This window comes from Pseudorca crassidens, chromosome 1 (genome assembly GCF_039906515.1).
Source record: "Pseudorca crassidens isolate mPseCra1 chromosome 1, mPseCra1.hap1, whole genome shotgun sequence".
NCBI lineage: Eukaryota > Metazoa > Chordata > Mammalia > Artiodactyla > Delphinidae > Pseudorca > Pseudorca crassidens.
The window spans coordinates 146,955,226-146,977,962 of NC_090296.1; the positions used below are offsets into that span (position 1 = coordinate 146,955,226).

At 41.4% G+C, this 22,737-nt stretch overlaps 1 protein-coding gene across 2 annotated transcripts in view; it reads right to left on the bottom strand.

The window, feature by feature from the left end:
- The window catches only part of BTBD1 (BTB domain containing 1), a 45,182-nt gene extending 26,471 nt beyond the window's left edge, over window positions 1–18,711 (bottom strand). Inside the window, exons 1-3 of one of the 2 annotated variants that reach the window (XM_067698192.1) lie at window positions 18,220–18,707; window positions 7,528–7,684; window positions 2,751–2,856 (exon numbers count right to left, since the gene is read on the bottom strand). In XM_067698192.1, the coding sequence (XP_067554293.1) occupies window positions 2,751–2,856; window positions 7,528–7,684; window positions 18,220–18,626 (670 nt within the window). In that variant the 5' untranslated portion in view covers window positions 18,627–18,707. Of the gene's footprint in view, window positions 1–2,750; window positions 2,857–7,527; window positions 7,685–18,219 lie in introns of both variants that reach the window. The other variant, XM_067698198.1, reaches the window with a different exon arrangement.
- Window positions 18,712–22,737: the final 4,026 nt, after the last annotated feature.

Sequence of the window (22,737 nt, forward strand, 5' to 3'; positions counted from 1 at the left end):
GTATTATTTCAAATGACAGTAGACTGAAGTGGAGCACTTGATAGCTCCTTAAAGGGAAGGACACTAGGATTAAGCAATGTTTCATTACCAACGTGGGCAGTGCTTAGGGCTCTCAAACATCCAGTAACTCAACAAAAATTCAATAGCACACAACGTGCAGGTGCTGGGGGGGAACCAAATCTAGTCGCTGCCCTTCAGGATAATGCAAGAAGAGCACAAATCCTTCCCAAGGTAATGTGCAGCAGACAGGCAAACTAAGAAAGGGATGTTATTGAAACAGGAATATATTAAATTTCATGGAAGAGGGGAGGGCAGCAGTTCTTAAGAAAGTTATAATTTGAGCCAAGACATTAAGACTGAGTGAGAACTAGCCAAGGTGGGAAGGAAAGGCAACATTCTAGACATAGCCAGTCAGCCCAGTTGGTCAACAACTATTAACTGAACACATACTATGTTCTACTACTTTCAGTGCTGGAGATACAGTGGTAAACAAGACAAAGTCTCTGCCTTTAAGAAGTGTACAATCTAGGAGGAGGAGGTAGACAATCAATATATACATATTCAGACAAAGACCAAGATAAGATTTTCAGAGAGTGATACATATTATGAGAAAAATAAATCAGAGTAACAGAACAGGGATTGTTTAGGGGAATATGGTACTTTACGTAGGCGTGAGATGGCCCGTCTCAGGTCTTGTTTAACCTGCGATCTGAATGATTAAAAGGAGGTAGCCACACAAAGATTTCATGGGGAAATCCTTTTCATGGGGAAAAGGATTCCAATCAGAAGGAACAGAAAATACAAAGGCTCAAAAACACTGAAATAACTGTGGCCAGTGCATATGGAACATAGTGAATGAGAAGCAGAATGGTAGGAGACAAGGTCAGATACAGAAGGAGGCAGGTAGTTACTGCCAGCTCTTCACAAAAATTCTGTTTTCTCTTCTTCCTGGGATGTGAGTAGTCTGCATCTCCTAGCCTCCCCTTAAGTTAGGTGGCATCTGGTGACTGAATTCTGTCCAATGAAATAAGAGGCAAAATGAGGGTGCCATTTCAAGGTCAAAGCTTTTAAGATGTGGGTATTTTCCTTGCCCAGGCGTTTTCCCATTTGCTAGCAAGATACAAATAATAAGCAGGCTGTAGGAAATGGCAGAGCCACAAGATGGAAGAGACCCACTCACTGGCCGGGAACACTTCCTTGGACTGCGTGAGTGTAAAAAAAATTTCTACTGTGTTGGAGCAGTGTGCATTTTGGGGGTTTATTTGTGCAAATGTGTTGAGCTTGCATTTTGGGGTCTATTTGTTACCACAGCCAAGCCTAGCCTACCCTGACTAATAAGGCTTGATCACATAGGATCTTGTAAGTTTTGTAAGCAGTTAGAATTTTATTCTAACTGCAGTGGGAAGACACTGGAAGCAAGGATGTGATACAATCTGCTGCTGTGTAGAGAATGGACAGTATGAAAGCAAGGGTGAGTGGAAGCAGGGAGACAATAGGAGACCACAGAGGTTATCCAGGTGAGAGAACAGTGGCTTCGACTATGTGGGAGCAATGGATATGGTAAGAAATGGTCAGATTCAGGATACCTTTGTGGTTTTTTTTTGGCTGTGCTGCGCTGCTTGCAGGATCTTAGTTCCCCGACCAGGAATTGAACCTGGGCCCCGGCAGTGAAAGCACCGAGTCCTAACTGGACTGCCACGGAATTCCCCCAGGATACATTTGGAGTGGGGAGCAGAGAGCATGTGCTGATAAACTGCATGTGGGGTATGAAAGAAAGAGAGTAATCAAGAATAACTTCTAGGTTTTTAGTTGTGCATGGTGGTGCCATTAGGGAAGAATGAGGAGAAAACTGGAAAGGAACAAAAAGATTTAACAGGGAGTTGGGGGAAATCAATGGCTCTCTTTTAGCTGTGTTGTTGGAAATGCCTATAAAATCTCCAAATGAAGATGTCAAGTAAATAGTTGGGTATATAAATTTGGAGCCCAGAAAAAGGTAAGATTAAAGATAGATATTACGGGTTCATGATGGTGATATTTTAAGTCATAAGCCTGGATCAGCTCTCTCTGCTCTCCTACACGACAAAATTCAAACTCCTCAGCCTGTCACTGCACTGTCCTCCACAAGCTGGCTTTCACCTGCCTTGTACCGCCCTTCCTCTACACACACTTCTTCGTGCAGTTCCACTTGCCTCTAATGCCCTCCCCTCTTCATTAACCAAATGTTATCCATTCTCTAAGGCCCATGTCAGAACCTTCTGGGTCAAGATTTTCCTAACACTCCTATGTGAGGTGCTCTCTTCATGTTCTGGATTTGCATAGTAATTATTTTCTATGTATCTAGTTCAGAAAAGGCGTAAGTCACATTTTGCCATATGTCATCTCTTCTATTTAATGCCTTAAATCTTAATTTTCACATATTTGTTCCCTGATTCTCCAATTAGATGATAGTTTCCTTAAGAAAATGCACATCTTACCCTTCTTTGTATTTCTTATAGGACTCTAGTATAATGCCATGCATATGGTGAGCATTCAATGAATATTTGTTTGATTTGACATCTTTTAAAAGGCAATGAGGTAGTTAAGACTTTTAGGAATATTTCAGCAAAATAAAGAAAGCAAAACTCTTAAAGAGGTAGACTTAAATCACTTGGAAAACCCACTAATTTAAAAACAGCTTGTCTGCCCACAAGGCTGACTAGTAAGGCATTACTGTACTTAAAAGGTAACATTTTAATTCACAGTGAACTTACCTATATCAATATCAGTAAACCCTTCTGCACTTATTGCATCCATCGTGCTTTTGTCTATTGTGTCTAGACAAAGACTAGCAAGCTGAGGTTCATCAAATAATCGAGCCTAAACATATAAAAAGCTAGTTATTTTCATAGTTATTTTACCTTCAGGCTGTACATATTCAAAGCTAATACTGTAAACAATTATAATTGCTAATTATATAAAAACACATACTTAAAATACAATTATAATGTCTTATATGTGCTTAAAACTTTTCATTCCACAATCAGAAATAAAAGCTAAAAGCAAAAATGCCCTGCTGAGATAACAATTAATTCATATTACCACTAACAACCCTGTTATTTTTATTTTCATATGCCTATATATGCATTGCCTTGTTTCTTATACATCACTTATGTTACCCTTAATGAAACACTCTAGGTTACATAAGGCAGACATTATCCCATTATCCAGATGAGGAAACAGAGGCTCAGAGAGGTATACTGACTTGCCCAGTAACATCTAGCTAGTTATGCTCCAAAGCCAGTACTTAAGTCCAAGTCTTAAGATCTTTTCACTAAATGGTAATATCAATTGTCAAGCATACCAGTACCAACAGATCAGTTTTTTTTTCCATTTCCTATTTTGATTGGGGGAAGAGAATAAAGTACAAGAATTTTACAGCATGAAAGTTCTGGGAACCTAAGCAAAAGCTAGGCCTGACAACAGAGGAGCAAATAAGTAAATTCACGTGATGGAATATTACACAATAATGAGAATGAACGATCTACAACTACACACAACAATATGAAGGAATCCCACAAACTTAATGGTAAGCAAAAGAAAGTACTGTATATATTGAACAAAAGAGTATACAGCTGACTCTTTTTTTTTTTTTTTTTTGTGGTACGCGGGCCTCTCACTGTTGTGGCCTCTCCCGTTGTGGAGCACAGGCTCTGGACGTGCAGGCTCAGCGGCCATGGCTCACGGGCCCAGCCGCTCTGCGGCATGTGGGCTCTTCCCGGACTGGGGCACAAACCCGTGTCCCCTGCATTGGCAGGCGGACTCTCAACCACTGCGCCACCAGGGAAGCCCTACAGCTGACTCTTGAACAACTTGGGGGTTAGGGGCACTGACCCTCTGTGCAGTCAAAATCCACATATAACTTATAGTTGGCCCTTTGTATCCGAGGTTCCTCCGTATCCTTGGATTCAATCAGCCACTAATCATGTAGTGCTATAGTATTTACTACTGAAAAAATTACACATACAAGTGGACCCACAAAGTTCAAACCCGTGTTGTTCAAGGATCAACTGTATACTGTATGATTTTAGCAAAGCTAATCTAGGTTTTAAGAAGTCAGACGTCAAACTTACAATATGTGCTTTATTAGGATGCATATTATAATTCAAAAAAAAGTTTAAAAATGGGGGCGTTCAAACTCAATTGAAATTTTTAAAAAACTGTAACACTGAAAAAGGAGAAATGAAATTCTTAAAAAACCATAACACTGAAAAAGGAGATACGATGATAGGTGTGCCAATGACCAATTTTCCTTCTGGCCTAGAGTCACCTCTGTTTACATTTAATAGCATGGACAAAACAGAAGTCTACTGTCTGTATTTCAGTTTTTTCAATTGGCCCAATAATGCTTTTTATAACACTGTTCCTTCTAGCATGGGATCCAGTCTAGGATCATAGTTTTTGTATTTTTAAAATATGAAAAATAGTACATTTTAAAAATTCTAACTTCAGCAGATATTTTAACTGGCCAACTCAGTTTTTATAGGTGAGTTAGTGTTCATGCAAAAATTGATATTTTACTCTAGGAAAAACAATTTTTGGTAAAAATTATTTAATTCAGAGTAGCAATATTTCAGTCACTCAGATACAGTATCAAGTTTCCTTTAGAATCTACTGCTGCTACTTAAGAGTAAAATAAATTTTCTCTAAATTTAGTTTGAGTCTGGCATTACCTGATAGAATAGCACTATTTTTAATGATTGTATCACTTCACAGAGAGTGTTTTTCCCTCTGTAATCTATGCTGGTACAGTATACTGGCTCTTTGTTTTAGAGGGAAGCTAGCATAGGTCCTCTCAAGTAAATGAACATGCTCAGTTCAAATGACTCACTTGGCAGGAACAAGACGTTCACATGACAATTTGTGGGCTAATTCACATGACCCCACCATGAAAACTTTGGAGTAATGTTGAGTTCTATGACCAATGAGACACTAAAAAATTTCTTTTTCTCAGTGACATCTGTTAACCCTTGCTACTCAAAGTGTAGTCCAGAAGCACCAGCATCATCTGAAAGTCTGTTAGAAATGCAGACTCTCAGGCCCCACCTTGGCCTCCTGAACTAGAAAGTGGTTTTTTTTTGTTTGTTTTTGTTGTTTTTTTTTTGCGGTATGCGGGCCTCTCACTGCTGTGGCCTCTCCTGTTGCAGAGCACAGGCTCCGGAAGCACAGGCTCAGCAGCCATGGCTCATGGGCCCAGCCGCTCCATGGCATGTGGGATCTTCCCGGACCGGGGCACGAACCCATGTCCCCTGCATCGGCAGGCGGACTCTCAACCACTGCGCCACCAGGGAAGCCCTAGAAAGCGTATTTTAATCGTCAAAGTTTAATTTACTGGTTTCTAAATTTTTTTTTTCTTTTGGCCATACCGTGCAGCATACGGGATCTTAGTTCCCCGATCAGGTATGAACCCGTGCCTCCTGGAGTGGAAGTGCAGAATCTTAACCATTGGACCGCCAGGGAAGTCCTATTGGTTTCTAAATTTTATGACTGAATTTAAAAAAGAAGAGTAGTTAAGTGACCCTCTCTACACACAACAAAATTGTTTAGACAATAAAGAATCTTATGACTATCAACGTCTTTATTGGATTTTCATCACAAATTCAAAAGAGGAAAAAAATGCAAGGAGACATCACTTATTAGTTATATAATCTTGGTCAAGTTATTTCACCTCCCTGTGCTTCAATTTCCTTGTCTATAAAATGGGGATGATAAGAAAATCTTCACCTAGAATAGCTACATCTCCTAAAGTTATTGTGAAGATTAAATGAATTAATGCATACCAAGTATTCAGAATGGTACCTGGCACACAATACTCACTCAATACATTTTGCTATTATTATCATCAATATCACTGTATCTTACTGGTTTAAGGTTGAGACCTTACTTTTACCACTTGCTGTCTCATGTTATATAACATATTTACCTCTTTACGCTTCCATTTCTTCATCTTTGAAATGGGGATAATAATAAACAACAGCACAGCTGTAATGAGGAGTAAATGTGATAATATATACACAGGGACTAGTTTAGTGTCTGGAATACAATATATACAGACATGGAGTTCTGTGATTATGTCTAAGAAGAGGTGACATCAGCATGTTCTTTCTTCTATAACTATAAATACTTAACGGCCAAAGATTAAAAAAAAAATGCCATCAGTCATTTCTGGTATGACAAAATGGATGTAGAGGGTTTCACTGGTGGTGCAGTGGTTGAGAGTCCGCCTGCCGATGCAGGGGACACGGGTTCGTGCCCCGGTCCGGGAAGATCCCACATGCCGTGAAGCGGCTGGGCCTGTGAGCCATGGCCGCTGAGCCTGCGCATCCAGAGCCTGTGCTCCACAACGGGAGAGGCCACAACAGTGAGAGGCCCACGTACAGCAAAAAAACAAACAAACAAAAAAATAAAAAAACCACAAATGGATGTAGAACTGGGAAACTTGAGCTCTGGACTCTGGCCCCACCTAGCCTGTTGTGAGACTTTGGGCAGGTAGTTAACTAGCCAGGTTTTAGATTTTTCATTTGGAAAATGAGACGGTTAGGCTAAGGAACAGCCATGATTATTTCCATTACTAATATTCAGTAGGGTTATATATTATCAGCTTAGACTTTTTCCCCCCCTCATTTTAACTTGCTTAATTCTGTGAAGACCCTATCTCCCCAAAAGGTCTTATTCTGAGGTACTGGGGATTAAAATTTCAACACATGAATTCTGGGGGACACAACTCAACTCCTAGCACAGGGTTATATAGACTAGTTCAGAATTTTGAAAACAAATTTGTAAAAGGGTATCATAACATTGTCTAAAAAGAACAACAACAATTTATTTATATCTCAAGTATGGAGCTCAGATTACAGGCATTTAACAGATGCTAAATAGTATAAGTTAAAGACTGGTTAATGGTTCCATAGATGTGTTCAGTTTGTAAACATTCATCAGACTGTACACTTATGATATGTGTACTTTTCTGCATGTATAGTATACTCAGTGAAAACGTTTTTAAATGTCAAAGTAAGGATATTCTTAAATTCTAACTCCTCCAGAAGTGGGTCAGCAAGCTTAAAGACAGAAGACAGTACATCTTACAACTTTTCCGGACTTGAAATATTCAATCTTAATTTCAGACCCAATGCAAATCAAGAACAAAGATGTCCAGAAAGCTTCATGCTATCATACTCTCAATCATAGCAGGAACAATGCTGGATACTAACCTCAACTCCAATCCTAAACAGTTATATAACTTGGAGTCATAATGCCCTATTTATATAAGGCTTCAGTTTCTTTACCTATTATATGATATATTAACTCTAATTTGCTTTTCTATTCTAAAATTATATGACTCTGATGTATTTTCCTGAATCATACCAGAAGATTTCATATGCTTTAAAATAATAATCTAGGACTAATTCTCCAGGAAACAGTAAATATTCATATATAGTTGTACCCACTTTTTAAAGCTAAATGATACATACCTTAGCTACATTTACTTACCTGAGTAAGTAACATAAAGGCATTATCTGCCCTCAGATGTTTGGTGAGAAATTCCACACAGTGTGCTTCCAAGGCTGGGACTGCATATTTCTTAGCAGTATAAAGAGTGGTCATAACTGTTTCTGGGCCAATTTGAACTTCATCTGAATACAGAAATCTGGGAAACAAGTGGAAATTGCAGAGATGATCAGTAGGGTTCTAGATAAGCAATCCATCAGTGTTAAACCTCTGAGGAATATTTTAAAAGATAATGAGCAAAGTGAAAAATAACTTGAAAAGTACATCAAACTTTCCAGGGCTACAAGGGCATGTGCACACACATCACCTCATTTTATTCTGACTCAATCCTGAGAGGTAGGCAGTGTCCATTTATAGAGGAGACTAAAGTTAAGTGAAGATCATGGGATCTTCATGTCTCCAAGTCAAATTTTTAGAGGTCTTTTAGCACCTACAGCAGCTTAGGATGAGTGGTTCATTTATCTCTCCTTCATCAAAGGATGTTCATGTAAGCAAATCTACAGATGGCTTAAGTTCACATCTCTAAATGTCAAACATCCATTTATTTCCTGATAATGGTGTCTTCTTATTCTGGGCATTTTTTAACCTTTCTTTGTTATCCCAGAATTAGCATTATGACCAAAGACTAGAGTACTGGGGCTTTGGAGGAATAAAACAGTTTAATAGTGCATTAAATGACCCCATGTTGCTATGTGCTTTTGAGTATTTAGATCCAACTTCCTTTCAAAATACTATCAAACCAATACCTCCTCCCCCACCCCGGTTGGCTGCTTCTAACTGTTAGGTCACTAGATAAATCAGATTCCTAGAAGTGCAGATAAAGCATAAGATTCTCAGAGAAGGCCTGGGCAGTTCTTGCTGAACTATACTGAAGCTTCTGCATATCCACTCCAGGGCTCCTTTGTGGTTCCTCAGAGACCTTTGTGCTTACTGCCCAGTTCTCAACTACACTCAGCATAGCTGAGGGTGCTGGAGAAATAAGGCATTAAGAACAAGTATTTCATTTTAGCAATACTAAAGACTTAGAAAGAACACTTATTACACTTATATTCCCAGGACCCAAGTCGTAAAATAAGAGTTTAAGAGAACCCATTAGGGGGCTTCCCTGGTGGCGCTGTAGTTAAGAATCCACCTGCCAGTGCAGGGGACACAGGTTCAAGCCCTGGTCCAGGAGATTCCCATGTGCCACGTAGCAACTAAGCCCATGCGCCACAACTACTGAGCCTGTGCTCTAGAGCCCGCGAGCCACAACTACTGAAGCCCGTGAGCCTAGAGCCTGTGCTCTGCAACAAGAGAAGCCACTGCAATGAGAAGCCTGTACACTGCAACGAAGAGTAGCCCCTGCTCGCCGCAACTAGAAAAAGCCCGCACGCAGCAACGAAGACCCAATGCAGCCAAAAATAAATACATTTATTTAAAAAAAAAAAGAAAACCCATTAACATCTTTCAGAACACTCTATACAGTAAAGTGAGTGAGGAAAGGAAGTTCTATTTCATGTCCCTATACACTGCTTTTCAATTTCTTCTTTTATTCTGGTGGGCAGACTCACCGCCCAAGATGAAATTCTAGCCTGTTGCATCCCCCTAACATCCCACCCTAACCAAATGCTGGCATTCCTCTAATAATATCATTATCCTTACAACTACCTCCAGTGGAGGCTGTGCATTCTCATACTTCCCTATGTCTCAGGTTCAAAAGTGAAGGTTGCTGTTTTTCAAGATTACACTGTTTTCAAACATTTTTTCAAAAACCTTTCAAGTCAGCCATCTGTATCACCCTCATAATACTCATTTAACATCAGGTGCCACTTGGTGATGAGTACAGGGAATGAAAAAACCACTTAGTCCCTTATAGTCAGGGGTAGGGGAATGAATAAAAAGGAGAGAGAGAAAATGAACATTTGTTGCGTCGCTACCATCTGACAGATGCCAATTCATTTAATCCTCCCACAAGGAAGGTAGGTGCTGCTACCTGCATTTTAAAGATGAGGAAACAGAGGCTGAGGAAATGCAAGAGCTGTCTACCATAACATGCCATTTCTGGGCTTCTGGCTGCTCTCAGTGCTAGACTATCAGGCCCGTCAGGTGAGGGCTGTTTTAATTTGCCTGGACTCAGGGAGAGATGGCTTGGGTTTGAGCCTATTCCATCACCTGACAGCTATGTGACTTTAAACGAGTTATCATTGTGTTCCTCTCTGAAAAGAGATGTGGATAACAGTAGCTACTTCATAATGCTCTGGTGAGGATTAATATCAGTTAAAATACACAAAGTGTTTTGAATAATGCCTGACAAATACTTAGCCTCAGTAAATGTTAGCTCTTTATTTTTATATTGCTTCATTTCTATTTTCCTCTGCATTTCAGAAGGTTTCCTTGCCAGTCTTCTAGCCCTTCTATTTTTCTCCCCAGCAATCACATGTTTAAATTTCTAAGAATTCTTGCTTCTTTCTTGAGTGTTCCTTTTTTTTTTTTAACTCCACAGCACTATGTCTCCTTTTTATGGATGCAAAAATGTTCTCAAGTCTCCAAGTTTTAAAAGTTCCTTTCTGTTCCCTGAATTACCTATTTCCTTGAGGATCAGCTGTTCTTGGTCTTTTTCATATTCTGATTTTCCTTATATGTCAAAAGATTAATGATTATCTCCAGTTGAATATCCTGGTAGCTGGTAAGTTTTCTTTGCTGCTGTGTAAGTATAGGACTGCTTTCCAGCTAAAACCTTCTCCAAAATGGAAAGGGTGGCTGGGAGCTGTGCATGTGGGAGGCTCGCTGACTGGCACCTTGCATTGGAGTGGGAAGGCAGCCTTTAGGTTAGAGACCAACCCCGCCCCCCCCCCCCCCCCGCCGCCGCCACCCATGCCATTACCTTGGAGTCCCTAAACCAAATCAGCATCCTAGTTCTCCCCAGGTGGTTTGTCTTGTTTATTTAAAGAGGAGCCTGTCAGATGTCACCAGGAGTTAGCATACAAGAGGGGGTTTGAGGGGATGGCCTATAAACAGGCTTTAAATTAATGCCCATGTTTTAACCCTACCTTCTCATTTTCACCCTCTTCACTACCAACTCTCCACCTAGAGCCATGCTGGGGCTCAGCCAGGAAAGGCAGCTCCCACCACCACTGTAGTTCCTCATGCTCTGGATTCTGGGCTCCAGACTTGGCCACTCCATTTCATCATCAACACAGTTCCAACTGCTTTGTTCCTTTTCCACATTGGCTTCCAATCTCTCTCCTTTTTTTTTGTCTTCACTGTAACGGATTTATTTTCTTTTGTATTTCTTTACAGTCAGTTTAACTGGGGCAGAGAGAAGGCTAACATCATGCTCAGTTCCCTTCCTAAACCAGAAACCTAGGAAGTTTTTGTTTTAAGGGCAAAACAGGAAGAAGTCTTTACATCTGTCTTAATCTTTTTTCAAGCAAAAATTACTAGAGTTATAAAATATAGAGCTGATATGTGGGGCCTTTATTATCATTTGTTTGAGTAGATTCAAACTTAAGGAAACCAGCTCCACAAAGTGGAAGTACATGGTTCTTTAAGAATCTATAAGTGGGGCCCCTGACAGGGAGATCTGGAAAAGCTTCCTACAAGAATTTCTACCTGAGATCTAAAAGATGAAAAGAGGGCAGGAAGAACATTCCAGGAACCAAAGAATTGTGTTTTTAGACTATTCTATATGGTCCAAAACCCCATTCAAATTGCTTTTATGAAATTACACCTCAGTAATATACCTTTGGTTCGAATACATTTAAGAAACATCTCCATTTATATCTAAAGACATAGATTGAGGATACACTGATGTCAGTAATGCCTTCATTTATTTTTTTGGGCTGCGTCGAGTCTTCATTGCTGTGCGCAGCCTTTTCTCTAGTTGCATTGAGGGGGGGCTACTCTTCGTTGTGGTGCGGTGGCATCTCATTGCAGAGCGTGGGATCTAGGGCACACGGGCTCAGTAGTTGTTGCTCGCAGGCTCCAGAGCGCAGGCTCAGTAGTTGTGGTGCACGGGCTTAGTTGCTCCACGGCACGTGGCATCTTACTGTACCAGGGCTCAAACCTGTGTCCCCTGCATTGGCAGGCGGATTCTTAACCACTGCACCACCAGGTAAGTCCCAGTAATGCCTTTTTTTTAACTGATCTTATTGTCAGACAGAGTTGTGCATCTCCTAAGCAGTTGGTTTGTTTTTAATCTACAAACACTATGAATTGTAACTGACTAGCCAGGTTTCTCTTTTTGTAATAGTTGCTAAAATTATCAAAATTAAGTTTGTAGAGTACCTATAGCATGCATTTTTGTATGGGCTTCATCTTGGCTCTGTTTTATTTCTTATCCTTGTGTTTCTTGTATGACATTTTAAATTCTTTTTGGAGCAATGCAAGTTATAAATAAATACTAGACTATAAACAATAAGAAAGGGAACTCTGTGTTTCTTATATTTTTCCCTATATCTTTCCTACAGCATCGGACAAAGTGTGGGCACCTGGCTAAGCCTTAATGAATACATGTTAGCCGACTAGACAATTCAGTACAGGTTTCTAGCTATCATTGATAGGGAAACCATTTTCATTTCTAATAAGAAAAAAGGCTGCTTGAAAATCCTAGAATCACCTTGATTCATATTTTATCAATACATCCATGTTTTCTCTACATTCTATTTAATTACTAAAACTGCTATATTAAACAAACTATGTAAGCCAGTGTTTACAAAATATAATTAAAAATTAAACATACTAGCACAATACTTTGTATTTTAAAGTGAACATTTCAGCTCTGATACACTACCTTTAAGGACAAGAGCACAGAGAAATAATTACAGGTCATCAAACTATTTCTGATTTCTCCCCGAAGATGAATGGCTTTCCAAAAGATAAAACTTAGGTTACATTTAATCTAATTTAAAAATTAAAAGACTAAGGTAAAAATTTCATTTTAAATTAGAAAAATCACAAGATCATGTACAAGAAACTGTGTATCACTACTGATTCTTTCATTTTACTCAAAAACATTTATTGAGGGACTATATAATAACAAGACACTGAGACAGGTCCTAGAAATACAAATATGAGAGCGACAGCTCCGCCCATAAAAAGCTTATGGTATGGTAATAAAATGATTAAAAAGTAATGTCATAATTACAACAGAATTATGCATTAGGCATGGTTTGATAACTAATCTCTAAAGATGGCACCAATAAATCACGCCTCCTACTATCCATACCCTTATACAGATCTGTCCCATAAGGAATCTGGGCTAATCCTGTTTGCCTCTCGTTAACTAACAGAATGTGGCAGAAGCTAACACAATGCCAGTCTGGGACCTAAACTTTGAGGATGCCTGGCAGCTCCTACTTTTGTGCTTTCTGGAGCCATGGGCTGCTGTTACCCAAGAAGTCAAGCTACCCTGCTGGAAAGATCAGCTGGAGAAGACATGGAGAAAGAGAGAAAAAGGTTCAGCCAACTCAGTCTGAATCAAACCTCCAGGTGACTCCAGCCCCAACTGCTATCAGACTATGACTGCATGGGAGACCTGAAGAATATGCTATAAGAACCTCCCACACAACCCTGAAAGATAATAAAACCATGTTTAAGCTGCTAAGTGTTGGAGCTGTTTGTTGTACAGCAATAGATACAAAACTTGCTACAAGAGATTAGATGAGGCAGAGTGCAAAATTAATGATGTTTTATAGAGGAGATAAAGCCTGAAGTGTATCTGAAGGGTGGTAATTAAGTGTGGAAATCTTCTAGGCAGAAAGACTAAGTACAAAGGCAAGGAGGCTTTAGAAGGCAAGTATTAAAATAAGGGAAAGGCCATCAGTAGAGTTGGGGCACTGAGCAGATGGAGAGGAAGGGGAATAGATATCAAATCATAAAGGTCTTGTACACCTGCTGAAATGTTTAAACTGCATCCTGTAATGCAAAAAGAAGACATTAAGAGATTCAGGGGAATTGTGATAATGTCTGGATGTGAGAGAAATAACTTTGTTAACAGTGTGAAGAGTGGAGAGAGCTAAGTCTAAAGGCAGTGGTCTGTCTGAAGCAATGCTGGAAAAAATTAAGAGAAGGGGGCTGAACCTTCATGACTGGTCCAAACAGGATAAGAAACACATGGAACAGACTGGAACCAAACTACAGCTTGGAGCCAAGCCCACCTGAGTCAATCCCCAACTGACCCACAGAACAAGAATATTCAAAGGAAGAATAAATGATTGTCTTTTTTAAGCCCCTGAGTTTTGGGGTGCTTTATAGCATTATTGTGGCAAAAGCTGACTGAGACAGGGCCTAATAAGCATGCCTGCCTCAAAGACTGTTCTGAAATTTGAGTTCCCACAAGGTGCTTAGGAATAAATGGTAAGCGGAACGTGGCAAGCACTCATTAAGTGTTAGATATTTTTACTGTTGACATGTCCATCTGTATGGGTACTAGACATTAGTTTGTGATTGTGCAGTTGGAAATTGGGTTCGGGCTGAGTACAAGTTTGGCAATATAGCTGGGGGAGTATGTAGAGCCATGGGATAATGGGAGAAAGGAAGAAGACAGCTGAAGACAGAACCTGAGGAATAGTTGTCACCTGAGGAACCCATGTCTCCTTCCAGCCACCGCTCCATTTCTCTGTTCCTCATTGCAACAAAACTCCGAGAGGATTATTTATACTAGTGGTCTCCAGCTCCTCACTTCATATTTTCTCCCCAATCTACTCTAATCCTTTTGTTGAAATCACTCTTGCCAGGGCTATCAATAGCCTCCATGTTGTCAAAACCAATAATCAATTCAATGTTCTCATTTTACCCAACTCTCAGCAGCATTTAACATAGTCAACAACTCCCTCTTTATTGGTGCACTTTCTTCAAGAGGACTTTCAGGACACCACGTGGGCTCCTTGTTTTCCCTTCTAATTCCACTAACAGCTGTGGCTCAGTCTCATCCTATGCTCCTCCTCCTCTGCTACATCTCTACATGCTGGAGGGTCCCAGAGCTCATCCTTGTACCTCCTTCTCTTCACAGTCTATTACACATTCCTTCCCTAGGTAATCTCGCCTGGCCTCATGGTTTAAATACCATTTACTCTTAACTTTCAAATTTATATTCAGCAAGCAGCTCTTCCCTAAACTCCAGGTTCGTATTTCTAACTGGCTGATCTTATATCCCTCCTTGGATGTCTGGTAAATCTTCTTGGTTCTACCTTCAGAATATATCCAGATTTTGACTACTTCTCATCATGTCCATCACTACCACCCTGGTATATATAACCCACCATCAGCTCTTGCCTGAACTACTGCAAGAGCCTCTTTTATTCAATTCCCTGCTACTCATTTTACTACTTCCACAGTCTAATCTCCAAACAACTGCCAGAATGAGTTTTTAAAAAATGTAAACCTGATCATATCGCTCCCCTGTTCAAATGCTTCCCACCAGACACCAGAGGGAATCCAAGTCCTTCCACAGGCTCCACAGCCCTGCATGACCCTGGCCAGCCTATCTTTTTGACCTTATCTTCTACCACTTTCCCCTGTATTCTATCTGCTCAAATCACACTGGTTTACTCTTGCAATTCCTCTAACAGGAGAAATTTGGGGCTTTAAACATGTTTTTCCTTGCTTAGAATGCTCCTTCCCTCATGACTTGATCATTTTTCCTTAAAATACTTACCAGTACTTGACATTATATCTTTGTTTCTCCCTACTGGATAATAAGCTCCACGAGGGCAGGGACTTTCTCTTGTTCACTGCTGTATCCAATATCTAAAACAGTGACTGGCACAGGGAGGCAGTATTTCTTTTTTCTTTTTTTTTTTTTTAGACAGGTCTCAGATCAGATAGGGCCTTAGAGACCACATTAAGGATTCGGATTTATTTTAAGAACAATCAGGAGGCATTGGGAGGGTTTAAACTAGGAAAAGAATATAATAAGGTCTGTATAATTATAAAGTTACTTCGGCTATTGTATAAAGAACGATCAGAAGGGATTAGGGGTACATGTGGGGAAATAAAAGAGGAGATTTTTACAGCAGGTGGCTCAGCTATGGTAAAGGTGCTTGGGATAAAGAGAAGATTCAAGAGATTGCTAAACAGATGGAATGAACAGGACTGGATATGTGGATTTAAGAGAGAAAGAAGACGAAGTCCATAACAAGGGAGGCAGTATTTCTCAAATGAGCAACTAAAGAACATCACGTAAAGGTCTGGCAGATCAAAGTGAGCAGTTTCTTAAAGTGCTTCAAACTCAAGTTCAAAAGCCTTTAAGTAATATTAACTAATTCAAGTTGTAAACATAAAAATATGCCCAAGCTAACCTGCTTTTCCACCTCAGCAAGTACTGTGAGACATCTTTTTGTCACGCAATAATAGGTAAGCACAGCACCTATGCTTCATAACCAGCCATTAAATAACCTAGGTTTAAAAATCACTTCCAGAATAGAACAATGACTAGAACCTGAAGGACAAATAACATGACTACGCTGAAAACAGGAAAATTCCAAGGACTCAGATTAATTCACTTATTTTCTATTGATGGGAAAGTATTGACTGATCAACAGCTTCAGTGAAAGTATGAAATCAGCATTTTCCCTCTACATTCTTATCCTAGCAATCTCAATGTTTTTTAAAGGAAAAAGCTACCCAACAATATTTTTAGATCAGTGGCTCTCACGTATCAGTATTTAGGGAGAGTATTAAATATGCTCTCAAGGTCCCACCTCCAAATATTACAATATTGTAACGAGGGAAGCGACCTACAAATTTAACAAGTACTCCAGGTGATTACAATGCAGGTGGACCAACAGCTCATTAAAGAATACTTCTAGTTTAGAAAATCTAAATGAGCTATAACCAATCCTCCTGGTTGACTTCAAACCAAAAACCAAAATGATCTAGATCCTAGCTTTTGAGTTGTTTTTTCCCCCTTTATAAATGTAATTGAACTAAATTACAAAAAATATGAGAAACAAAGAGAAAAGAAAAGTCAACATCATCTTACCATTCCAACACAACTTTGGTTAGCATTTTGGTATATTTCCTTCTCTCCTTTTCTCTAAGTATACATTTGTTGTTTCTTTTCCCAGTCTTTAATCATAGTGAGCACAGTTTCAAATGCTAATTATATACATTTTCCACATTAATATTATTACCTAGTCTTCATGAATATCATACTTAGTTGCTGCACTACATTCCATCAAATGCACCTATCACTGTTTATCTAAGCATTCTCTCTGCTTGACTACTTCCTCACTACTATAAATAATCCTGCCTTAAATATTTTTGTGGGGAACATTTTCAGTACTTGAATACCTCCTACCTGTGGGGAAAACAATCTACAGTGCCAGACTGTTTTACCACCACCTCTGTCAGAGAGGGCTCCCCAGATGTTATCTTAAAAAAAAAAAAAACTGGAGGGTTTAATGGAAGAGGAAAAGTACATTTTTTAATGTGCACTTCTTTAATTACTATCGAAGTTAAACATTCATTGTTAATTATTATTTTTTCTTTCCCTAAGTTATCTATCCTGTCTTTATCCACTTATTAATGGGATTTTAGATTTCTTTTCTACCTGTGTTGTGTTAACTTTGTATTCAATTTCCTTGATCTTCCTGAGAGCTGTGAGCCTTTGTGGAGTATTTATCTCTTCCACTGACCTACCTGTTTTTGTCTCAGTACCACCCAAGACTGCTATTTTAATGATACATTCTACTCAGGCAGATAAAACCATCTTGGTATAATGAAACACACATGGCCTCTGGTATGACTTGGCTCTGTTACCTCTTCAAGTTACTTGACTTCTCTGGGCTGCAGTCCCATTTGTAAAATTGTAGCAAACAATACCTATACGTTCCGAAACGGCCTTTCATGAATAACAGCTAATAATGCCAAACTATTAGCTCCCTTCCATTAAATAAAATTAATCAGAAGTCAATCTTCTATCCTCAAGTAATCAAAAAGCAAACTCTTAACATCGAAAGGGAGATTCGTTTTTAAGCAAACATAACCTTATCTGCAGGAACAAAAGGTAGCTAAAGCCAAACTTACTTGTTTGATATTCACTGTCCTGGATCATGACAACTAACACGAATGAAAAAGGCGTTTAGAGGATAAAAATAAAATAAAAGTAAAAATAGGGGCTTCCCTGGTGGCGCAGTGGTTGAGAGTCCGCCTGCCAATGCAGGGGACACGGGTTCGTGCCCCAGTCCGGGAAGATCCCACATGCCTTGGAGCGGCTGGGCCCCTGAGCCATGGCCGCTGAGCCTGCACATCCGGAGCCTGTGCTCTGCAACGGGAGAGGCCACAACAGTGAGAGGCCCGCGTACCAAAAAAAAAAAAAAAAAAGTAAAAATAAATTTTAAAAAAATTTAAAAGGTCATCTCGTCTACAAGACTTCCCAAGTATCCCTCTTCCCCAACAAAAATCTAAAATGTCGCAAATGGGCAATCAGGACAACCTGACCCATACTCTGTCCTCACCACTTCTCTAATTCCCAAGCGTGGGCAACAACCCGCTACTGGAATGTGAAAACGCACGCTAATTGGCCTTAGACACTAATATTTACTCTCACAGCCGGCGGGCAGCCGTCCCGGCCGACAAATTTCCGTTTCGCCCTTCCCGAGCATCACAGACTCGGGAGGAAACTGAGGCCGGGAGGGTAAGGAGGGTAAGGAGAGCGGGGTTGGGGAGGCCGGCTCGGTGCCCGCCGCTCACCTCAGCAGTGCCAGGAAGGCGGCGGGCTCCACGTCGGGCAGCTCGATCTCGGCCGACGTCGTGGCCATGCCGCCGTTGAACATGGCGTCGAAGACTGCGCTGCCGGCAGCCAGCACGAAGCGGTGGGCGGGGATGCGCTGCGGGCCCCCAGCGGCGGCGGCGCCGCGGCCCTTGCCCAACACGAAGCGCACATCGCTCAGCAGCTCCGAGTTGAAGAGGAACGCGAAGCGCTCCTTCAGCGACGCCTTGGTCGCCTGCCAGTTGTACAGCGGCTCCCGCTGCAGGGGTAGCAGGGGCCCCAGAGAGGACGGCGGCGGCGGTGGCGGCGGCGGCGGCCCCGCGGCGCCCGGCTCCGCCTCAGCCCCCGGGACCTGCTCGCCCGTAGCTGCCGGTCCGAGCGAGGCCATCCTCCAGCGGCGCGGCTCTGCGGGTTAGAGACAGCGCTCCCGCCGCCCAGCCGCCATCGCCGAGGCCGCCCCCCGAGGCCGGCACCGCCTCCCTGCCTTCCGGGAAAGGCGCTTCCGGAGGCCGCGCGCCTCTGCCGGCCCCGCCCTGAGCTGCCCTGCGCGCGTCCCCGCTGGGCCGGGAGGCGGAGGCGCGCGTGGCCGCCCAGGCCGGACCTGGAGGGGACGGTGACCCCTGCGGCGTCTGGGCCGCCCTGGGCGCACCGAGCTTACCCGAGTCCCGCGCTCCGGGTGGTGGGACTTCGGTGGGCTACATGCGGCCCGGCACGGGCGCCTCCTCAGACCTGCGGGCCCCGAAGCCCTCGCCCCTCCCTACCTTCAGGCCCCTCGTCACCAGCTGCAGCGCCCCCCACTTGTATCTAGGACAGGTCCCTAGGCTCTCCTTCTAGGAGTCGCAGGCCTGGAAGTGGAGGGGGCCCGAGGGCATAGCCGGCAAAACATGTGGGAGGGGACGACCTGATTCCACGTAGCCCCCTCCCCCAGTGTCGTCCAAGTCACCGCTCCAGAGGGCCGCTGTTCCTGTAGTACCCCTGGAGCACAGCTTGGAGACCCTCTGCATCTAACAGCCTTCCCTTTCCTCCTTCTTCCTGTTCTGTCTCTAATTTTGGTATCTGTGTGGACTCAGGCATTTTTTAAAATGTATTTTAACCCATTACCAAAAATTAACCGTATTTTAAATCTCAAAAAAACCCTCAAGGTACCAAAGCAAAAATAATACAAGTAGTACAGGCTGCATTATCTGGTACGGGACAATAAAGTCATAATTTAACAGCAAAAAAAATGAAGACACTGCGTTATCAAAACTTGTGGAACACAAAAGTTGAGCTCAAGGCTAGGGCATAGCCAAAAGCAGTTGTTTACCAAAATGAAAACAATGAAAATAAGTGAAATAGAGGATCTGGGAGGATGGCAGAGTAGGAAGCACCAGGAATCTGACTCCCCACCTAAATAACAATTCCACTGGCTGAATCTGTCTGATGTACTTATTTTGGCACTCTGGACTCTGTTGAAGGCTGGTAACTTCTAGGGGAAGACTTGGACAGTAAATCGCTGTTAATTTTGGTCAACTTGAGCTCTTTGCACAGTAGCAGCTACCCATCCGTCACCACCAGCTGCATGGCAGTACCCGTGTTCCCGGAGCAGCTTGCACACAGCTTTGTCACCTACAAATTGGCACTTGCCATCTACCTCTATAAGGATCAAATTATGAGCCGCTGCAGCTGCTGACCTTCAACACCCCCTGAAAGGAGTTCAGGGTGGAGATCGGGAATGAGGCCCTCTGTGCTCTGGGAAAAACTGGCGGAACAGGTCTTCGGATAGTTAGATATTTTCAGGAGTCCAATTCTTGTATCTCCTCATATCTAGAAAAGCACTAAAATCCTTTACGGTGATGTCTGCTCCTTGTGACTAGCAGTAAACTTCACAAGACTAGCAGAAAACTTCAAAAAATATGTGCTTGATTGCATGTACTCCCCCTTCACCAAAATCACATATATATGACCTCCCCACTCTTTGGAGCAGTTTCTCAGAGCTATCTGAAATGCTGTCTCCCAGGCTATAGTCCTCATTTTGCCCCAAATAAAACTTAACTCACAACTCTAACGTTGTGCATTTTTTTTTCAGTCAACAGCTTGTAGGAGGAGCCAGGGAGGGCAAAAAGGCACCTATCCTCCAAACACTGGGGATCTGTGCTCTGATTTCTGCTTCTGAACACAAATGTACAAAGAGGGGGCAGCTATTGTTGTTGTAGTACCTCTCTCCATTGTTGCAAGATGCTTTAGCTGAAGTGACTTCCTGAGGATTTAAAGGACCAGCACCTTCCCTCCCCCCACCCCCCCACCCCCGTCCTTCATTTTCACTTTTTACCTTTTGGGGAGCCAGGTATTAAAGACTAGTATATTAAAAAGCAACTGTATTCATGGGGAAAATTAGAAAGTAACCATACATGCCCAAAAGGCTGAGAAAAGACCTGAGAAGACCTTAAGTTTATACCTCAGGCTGATCCTTGGCAAAGAGACAGATTTTACAGTAATCAAAACAACAAAAATAGCAAATGCTGGGGAAAAGGGAGAATCTGATTTGCAAAATTACCACATTACTAGATGCAAATGTCCAGTGTTCAACAAAAAAAATCGCAAGGCATACAAAGAAATAGGAAAGTTTGACCCATGCAAAGGAAAAAAATAAATCAGCAGAAACTGTTCCTGAAAAAGACCTAATGGCAGATATACTAGACAGACTTTAAAACAACTATCTTAAAGATGCTCAGCTAACTTAAGAAAACGTGGAGAAAATCGAGAAAATGATGTGTGAACAAAACAGACGTATCAATAAAGAGATAGGAAGCTTGAAAAGAAACCGAAAAGAAATTCCAGAGCTGAAAAGTACAATAACTGAAATGAAAAATTTGCTAGAAGAATTCAAGGGCACACTTGAGCAAGCAGAAAAAAAGAATCAGCAAACTTAAAGATAAGACAATAGAAGTCGTCAAGGCAGAGAACAGAAAGAAAAAAGATTGAAGAAAAGCAAACAGAGCCTAAGAGAACTACAGGCCCTCATAAAAGAGACAACACTGTGGGAGTTCTAGAAGGAGAAGAGAGAGTGAAAGGGGCAGAGAGAACACTTGAAGAAATAATGGCTGAAAACTTATGAAGCAAAAACTGACAGAATTGAAGGGAGAAATAGACGGTTCTACAGTAATAGTTGGAGACGTCAATATCCCACTCACAGTAATGGATAGAACAACCAGACAGAAGATGAGTAAGGAAATAGAGGACTTGAACAACCTGATAAGCCAACTAGATCTGACATATACAGAACACTCCACTCAACAACATGCACATTCTTCTCAAGTGAACATGGGACATGTCTTCTCTGACCACAAAGAGATGAAGTTAGAAATCAATAACAAAGGGAAGATGGGGAAATTCACAAAATTGTGGAAACTAAACAATATACTTTTAAACAACCAATAGACAGAGAAGAAATCACAAAAGAAATTAGAAAATAGTTAGAGACAAATGAAAATGAAAACGCAAAATACCAGGGACTTCCTGGCGGTCCAGTAGTTAGGACTTTGCCTTCTAATGCAGGGGTGTGGGTTCAATCCCTGGTCAGGGGGCTAAGATCCCACATGCCTCGTGACCAAAAAAACAAAACATAAAGCAGAAGCAATATTGTAACAAATTCAATAAAGACTTTAAAAATGGTCCACATCAAAAAAAAAAAAATCTTAAAAAACCCCACAATATATGGGCTTCCCTGGTAGCGCAGTGGTTGAGAGTCCGCCTGCCGATGCAGGGGATGCGGGTTCATGCCCCGGTCCGGGAAGATCCCACATGCCGCGGAGCGGCTAGGCCCGTGAGCCATGGCCGCTGAGCCTGTGGGTCCAGAGCCTGTGCTCCGCAACGGGAGAGGCCACAACAGTGAGAGGCCCTCATACTGCAAAAAAACAAAACAAAACACAATATACCACACAACATTGTAAATCAACTATACATCAATTTAAAAATATATATATACCAAAACTTAGGAGATGCAATAAAAACAGTGCTAAGGGGGAAATTTACAGCTATAAATGCTTACGTTAAAAAACATGCAATATCTCAAATCAACAACCTAACTTTACAAGTTAAGGAACTAGAAAAAGAAGAACAAACTAAACTCAAAGCTAGCAGAAAGAAGGAAATAATAAATATTAGAGCACTGATAAATAACATAGAGAACAGAAAAACAGTACAGGAAATCAATGAAACCAAAAGTTGATTCTTTGAAAAGGTCAACAAAATTGATAAACCTTTGGCTAGGTAGACTAAGGAAAAAAGAGAGAAGATTCAAATTACTAAGATCAGAAATGAAAGTGGGGACACTACTACATGCTACAGAAATAGAAAGGGTTATAAGAGAGTACTGTGAACAATTGTTTGCCAAAAAATTAGATATCCTAGATGAAATGGACAAATTCCTAAAACTCAAAACAACAACAGAAACCTTTTAAAACACTTTTTTAAGGGACTTCCCTGGTGGTCCAGTGGGTAAGACTCTGTGCTCCCAA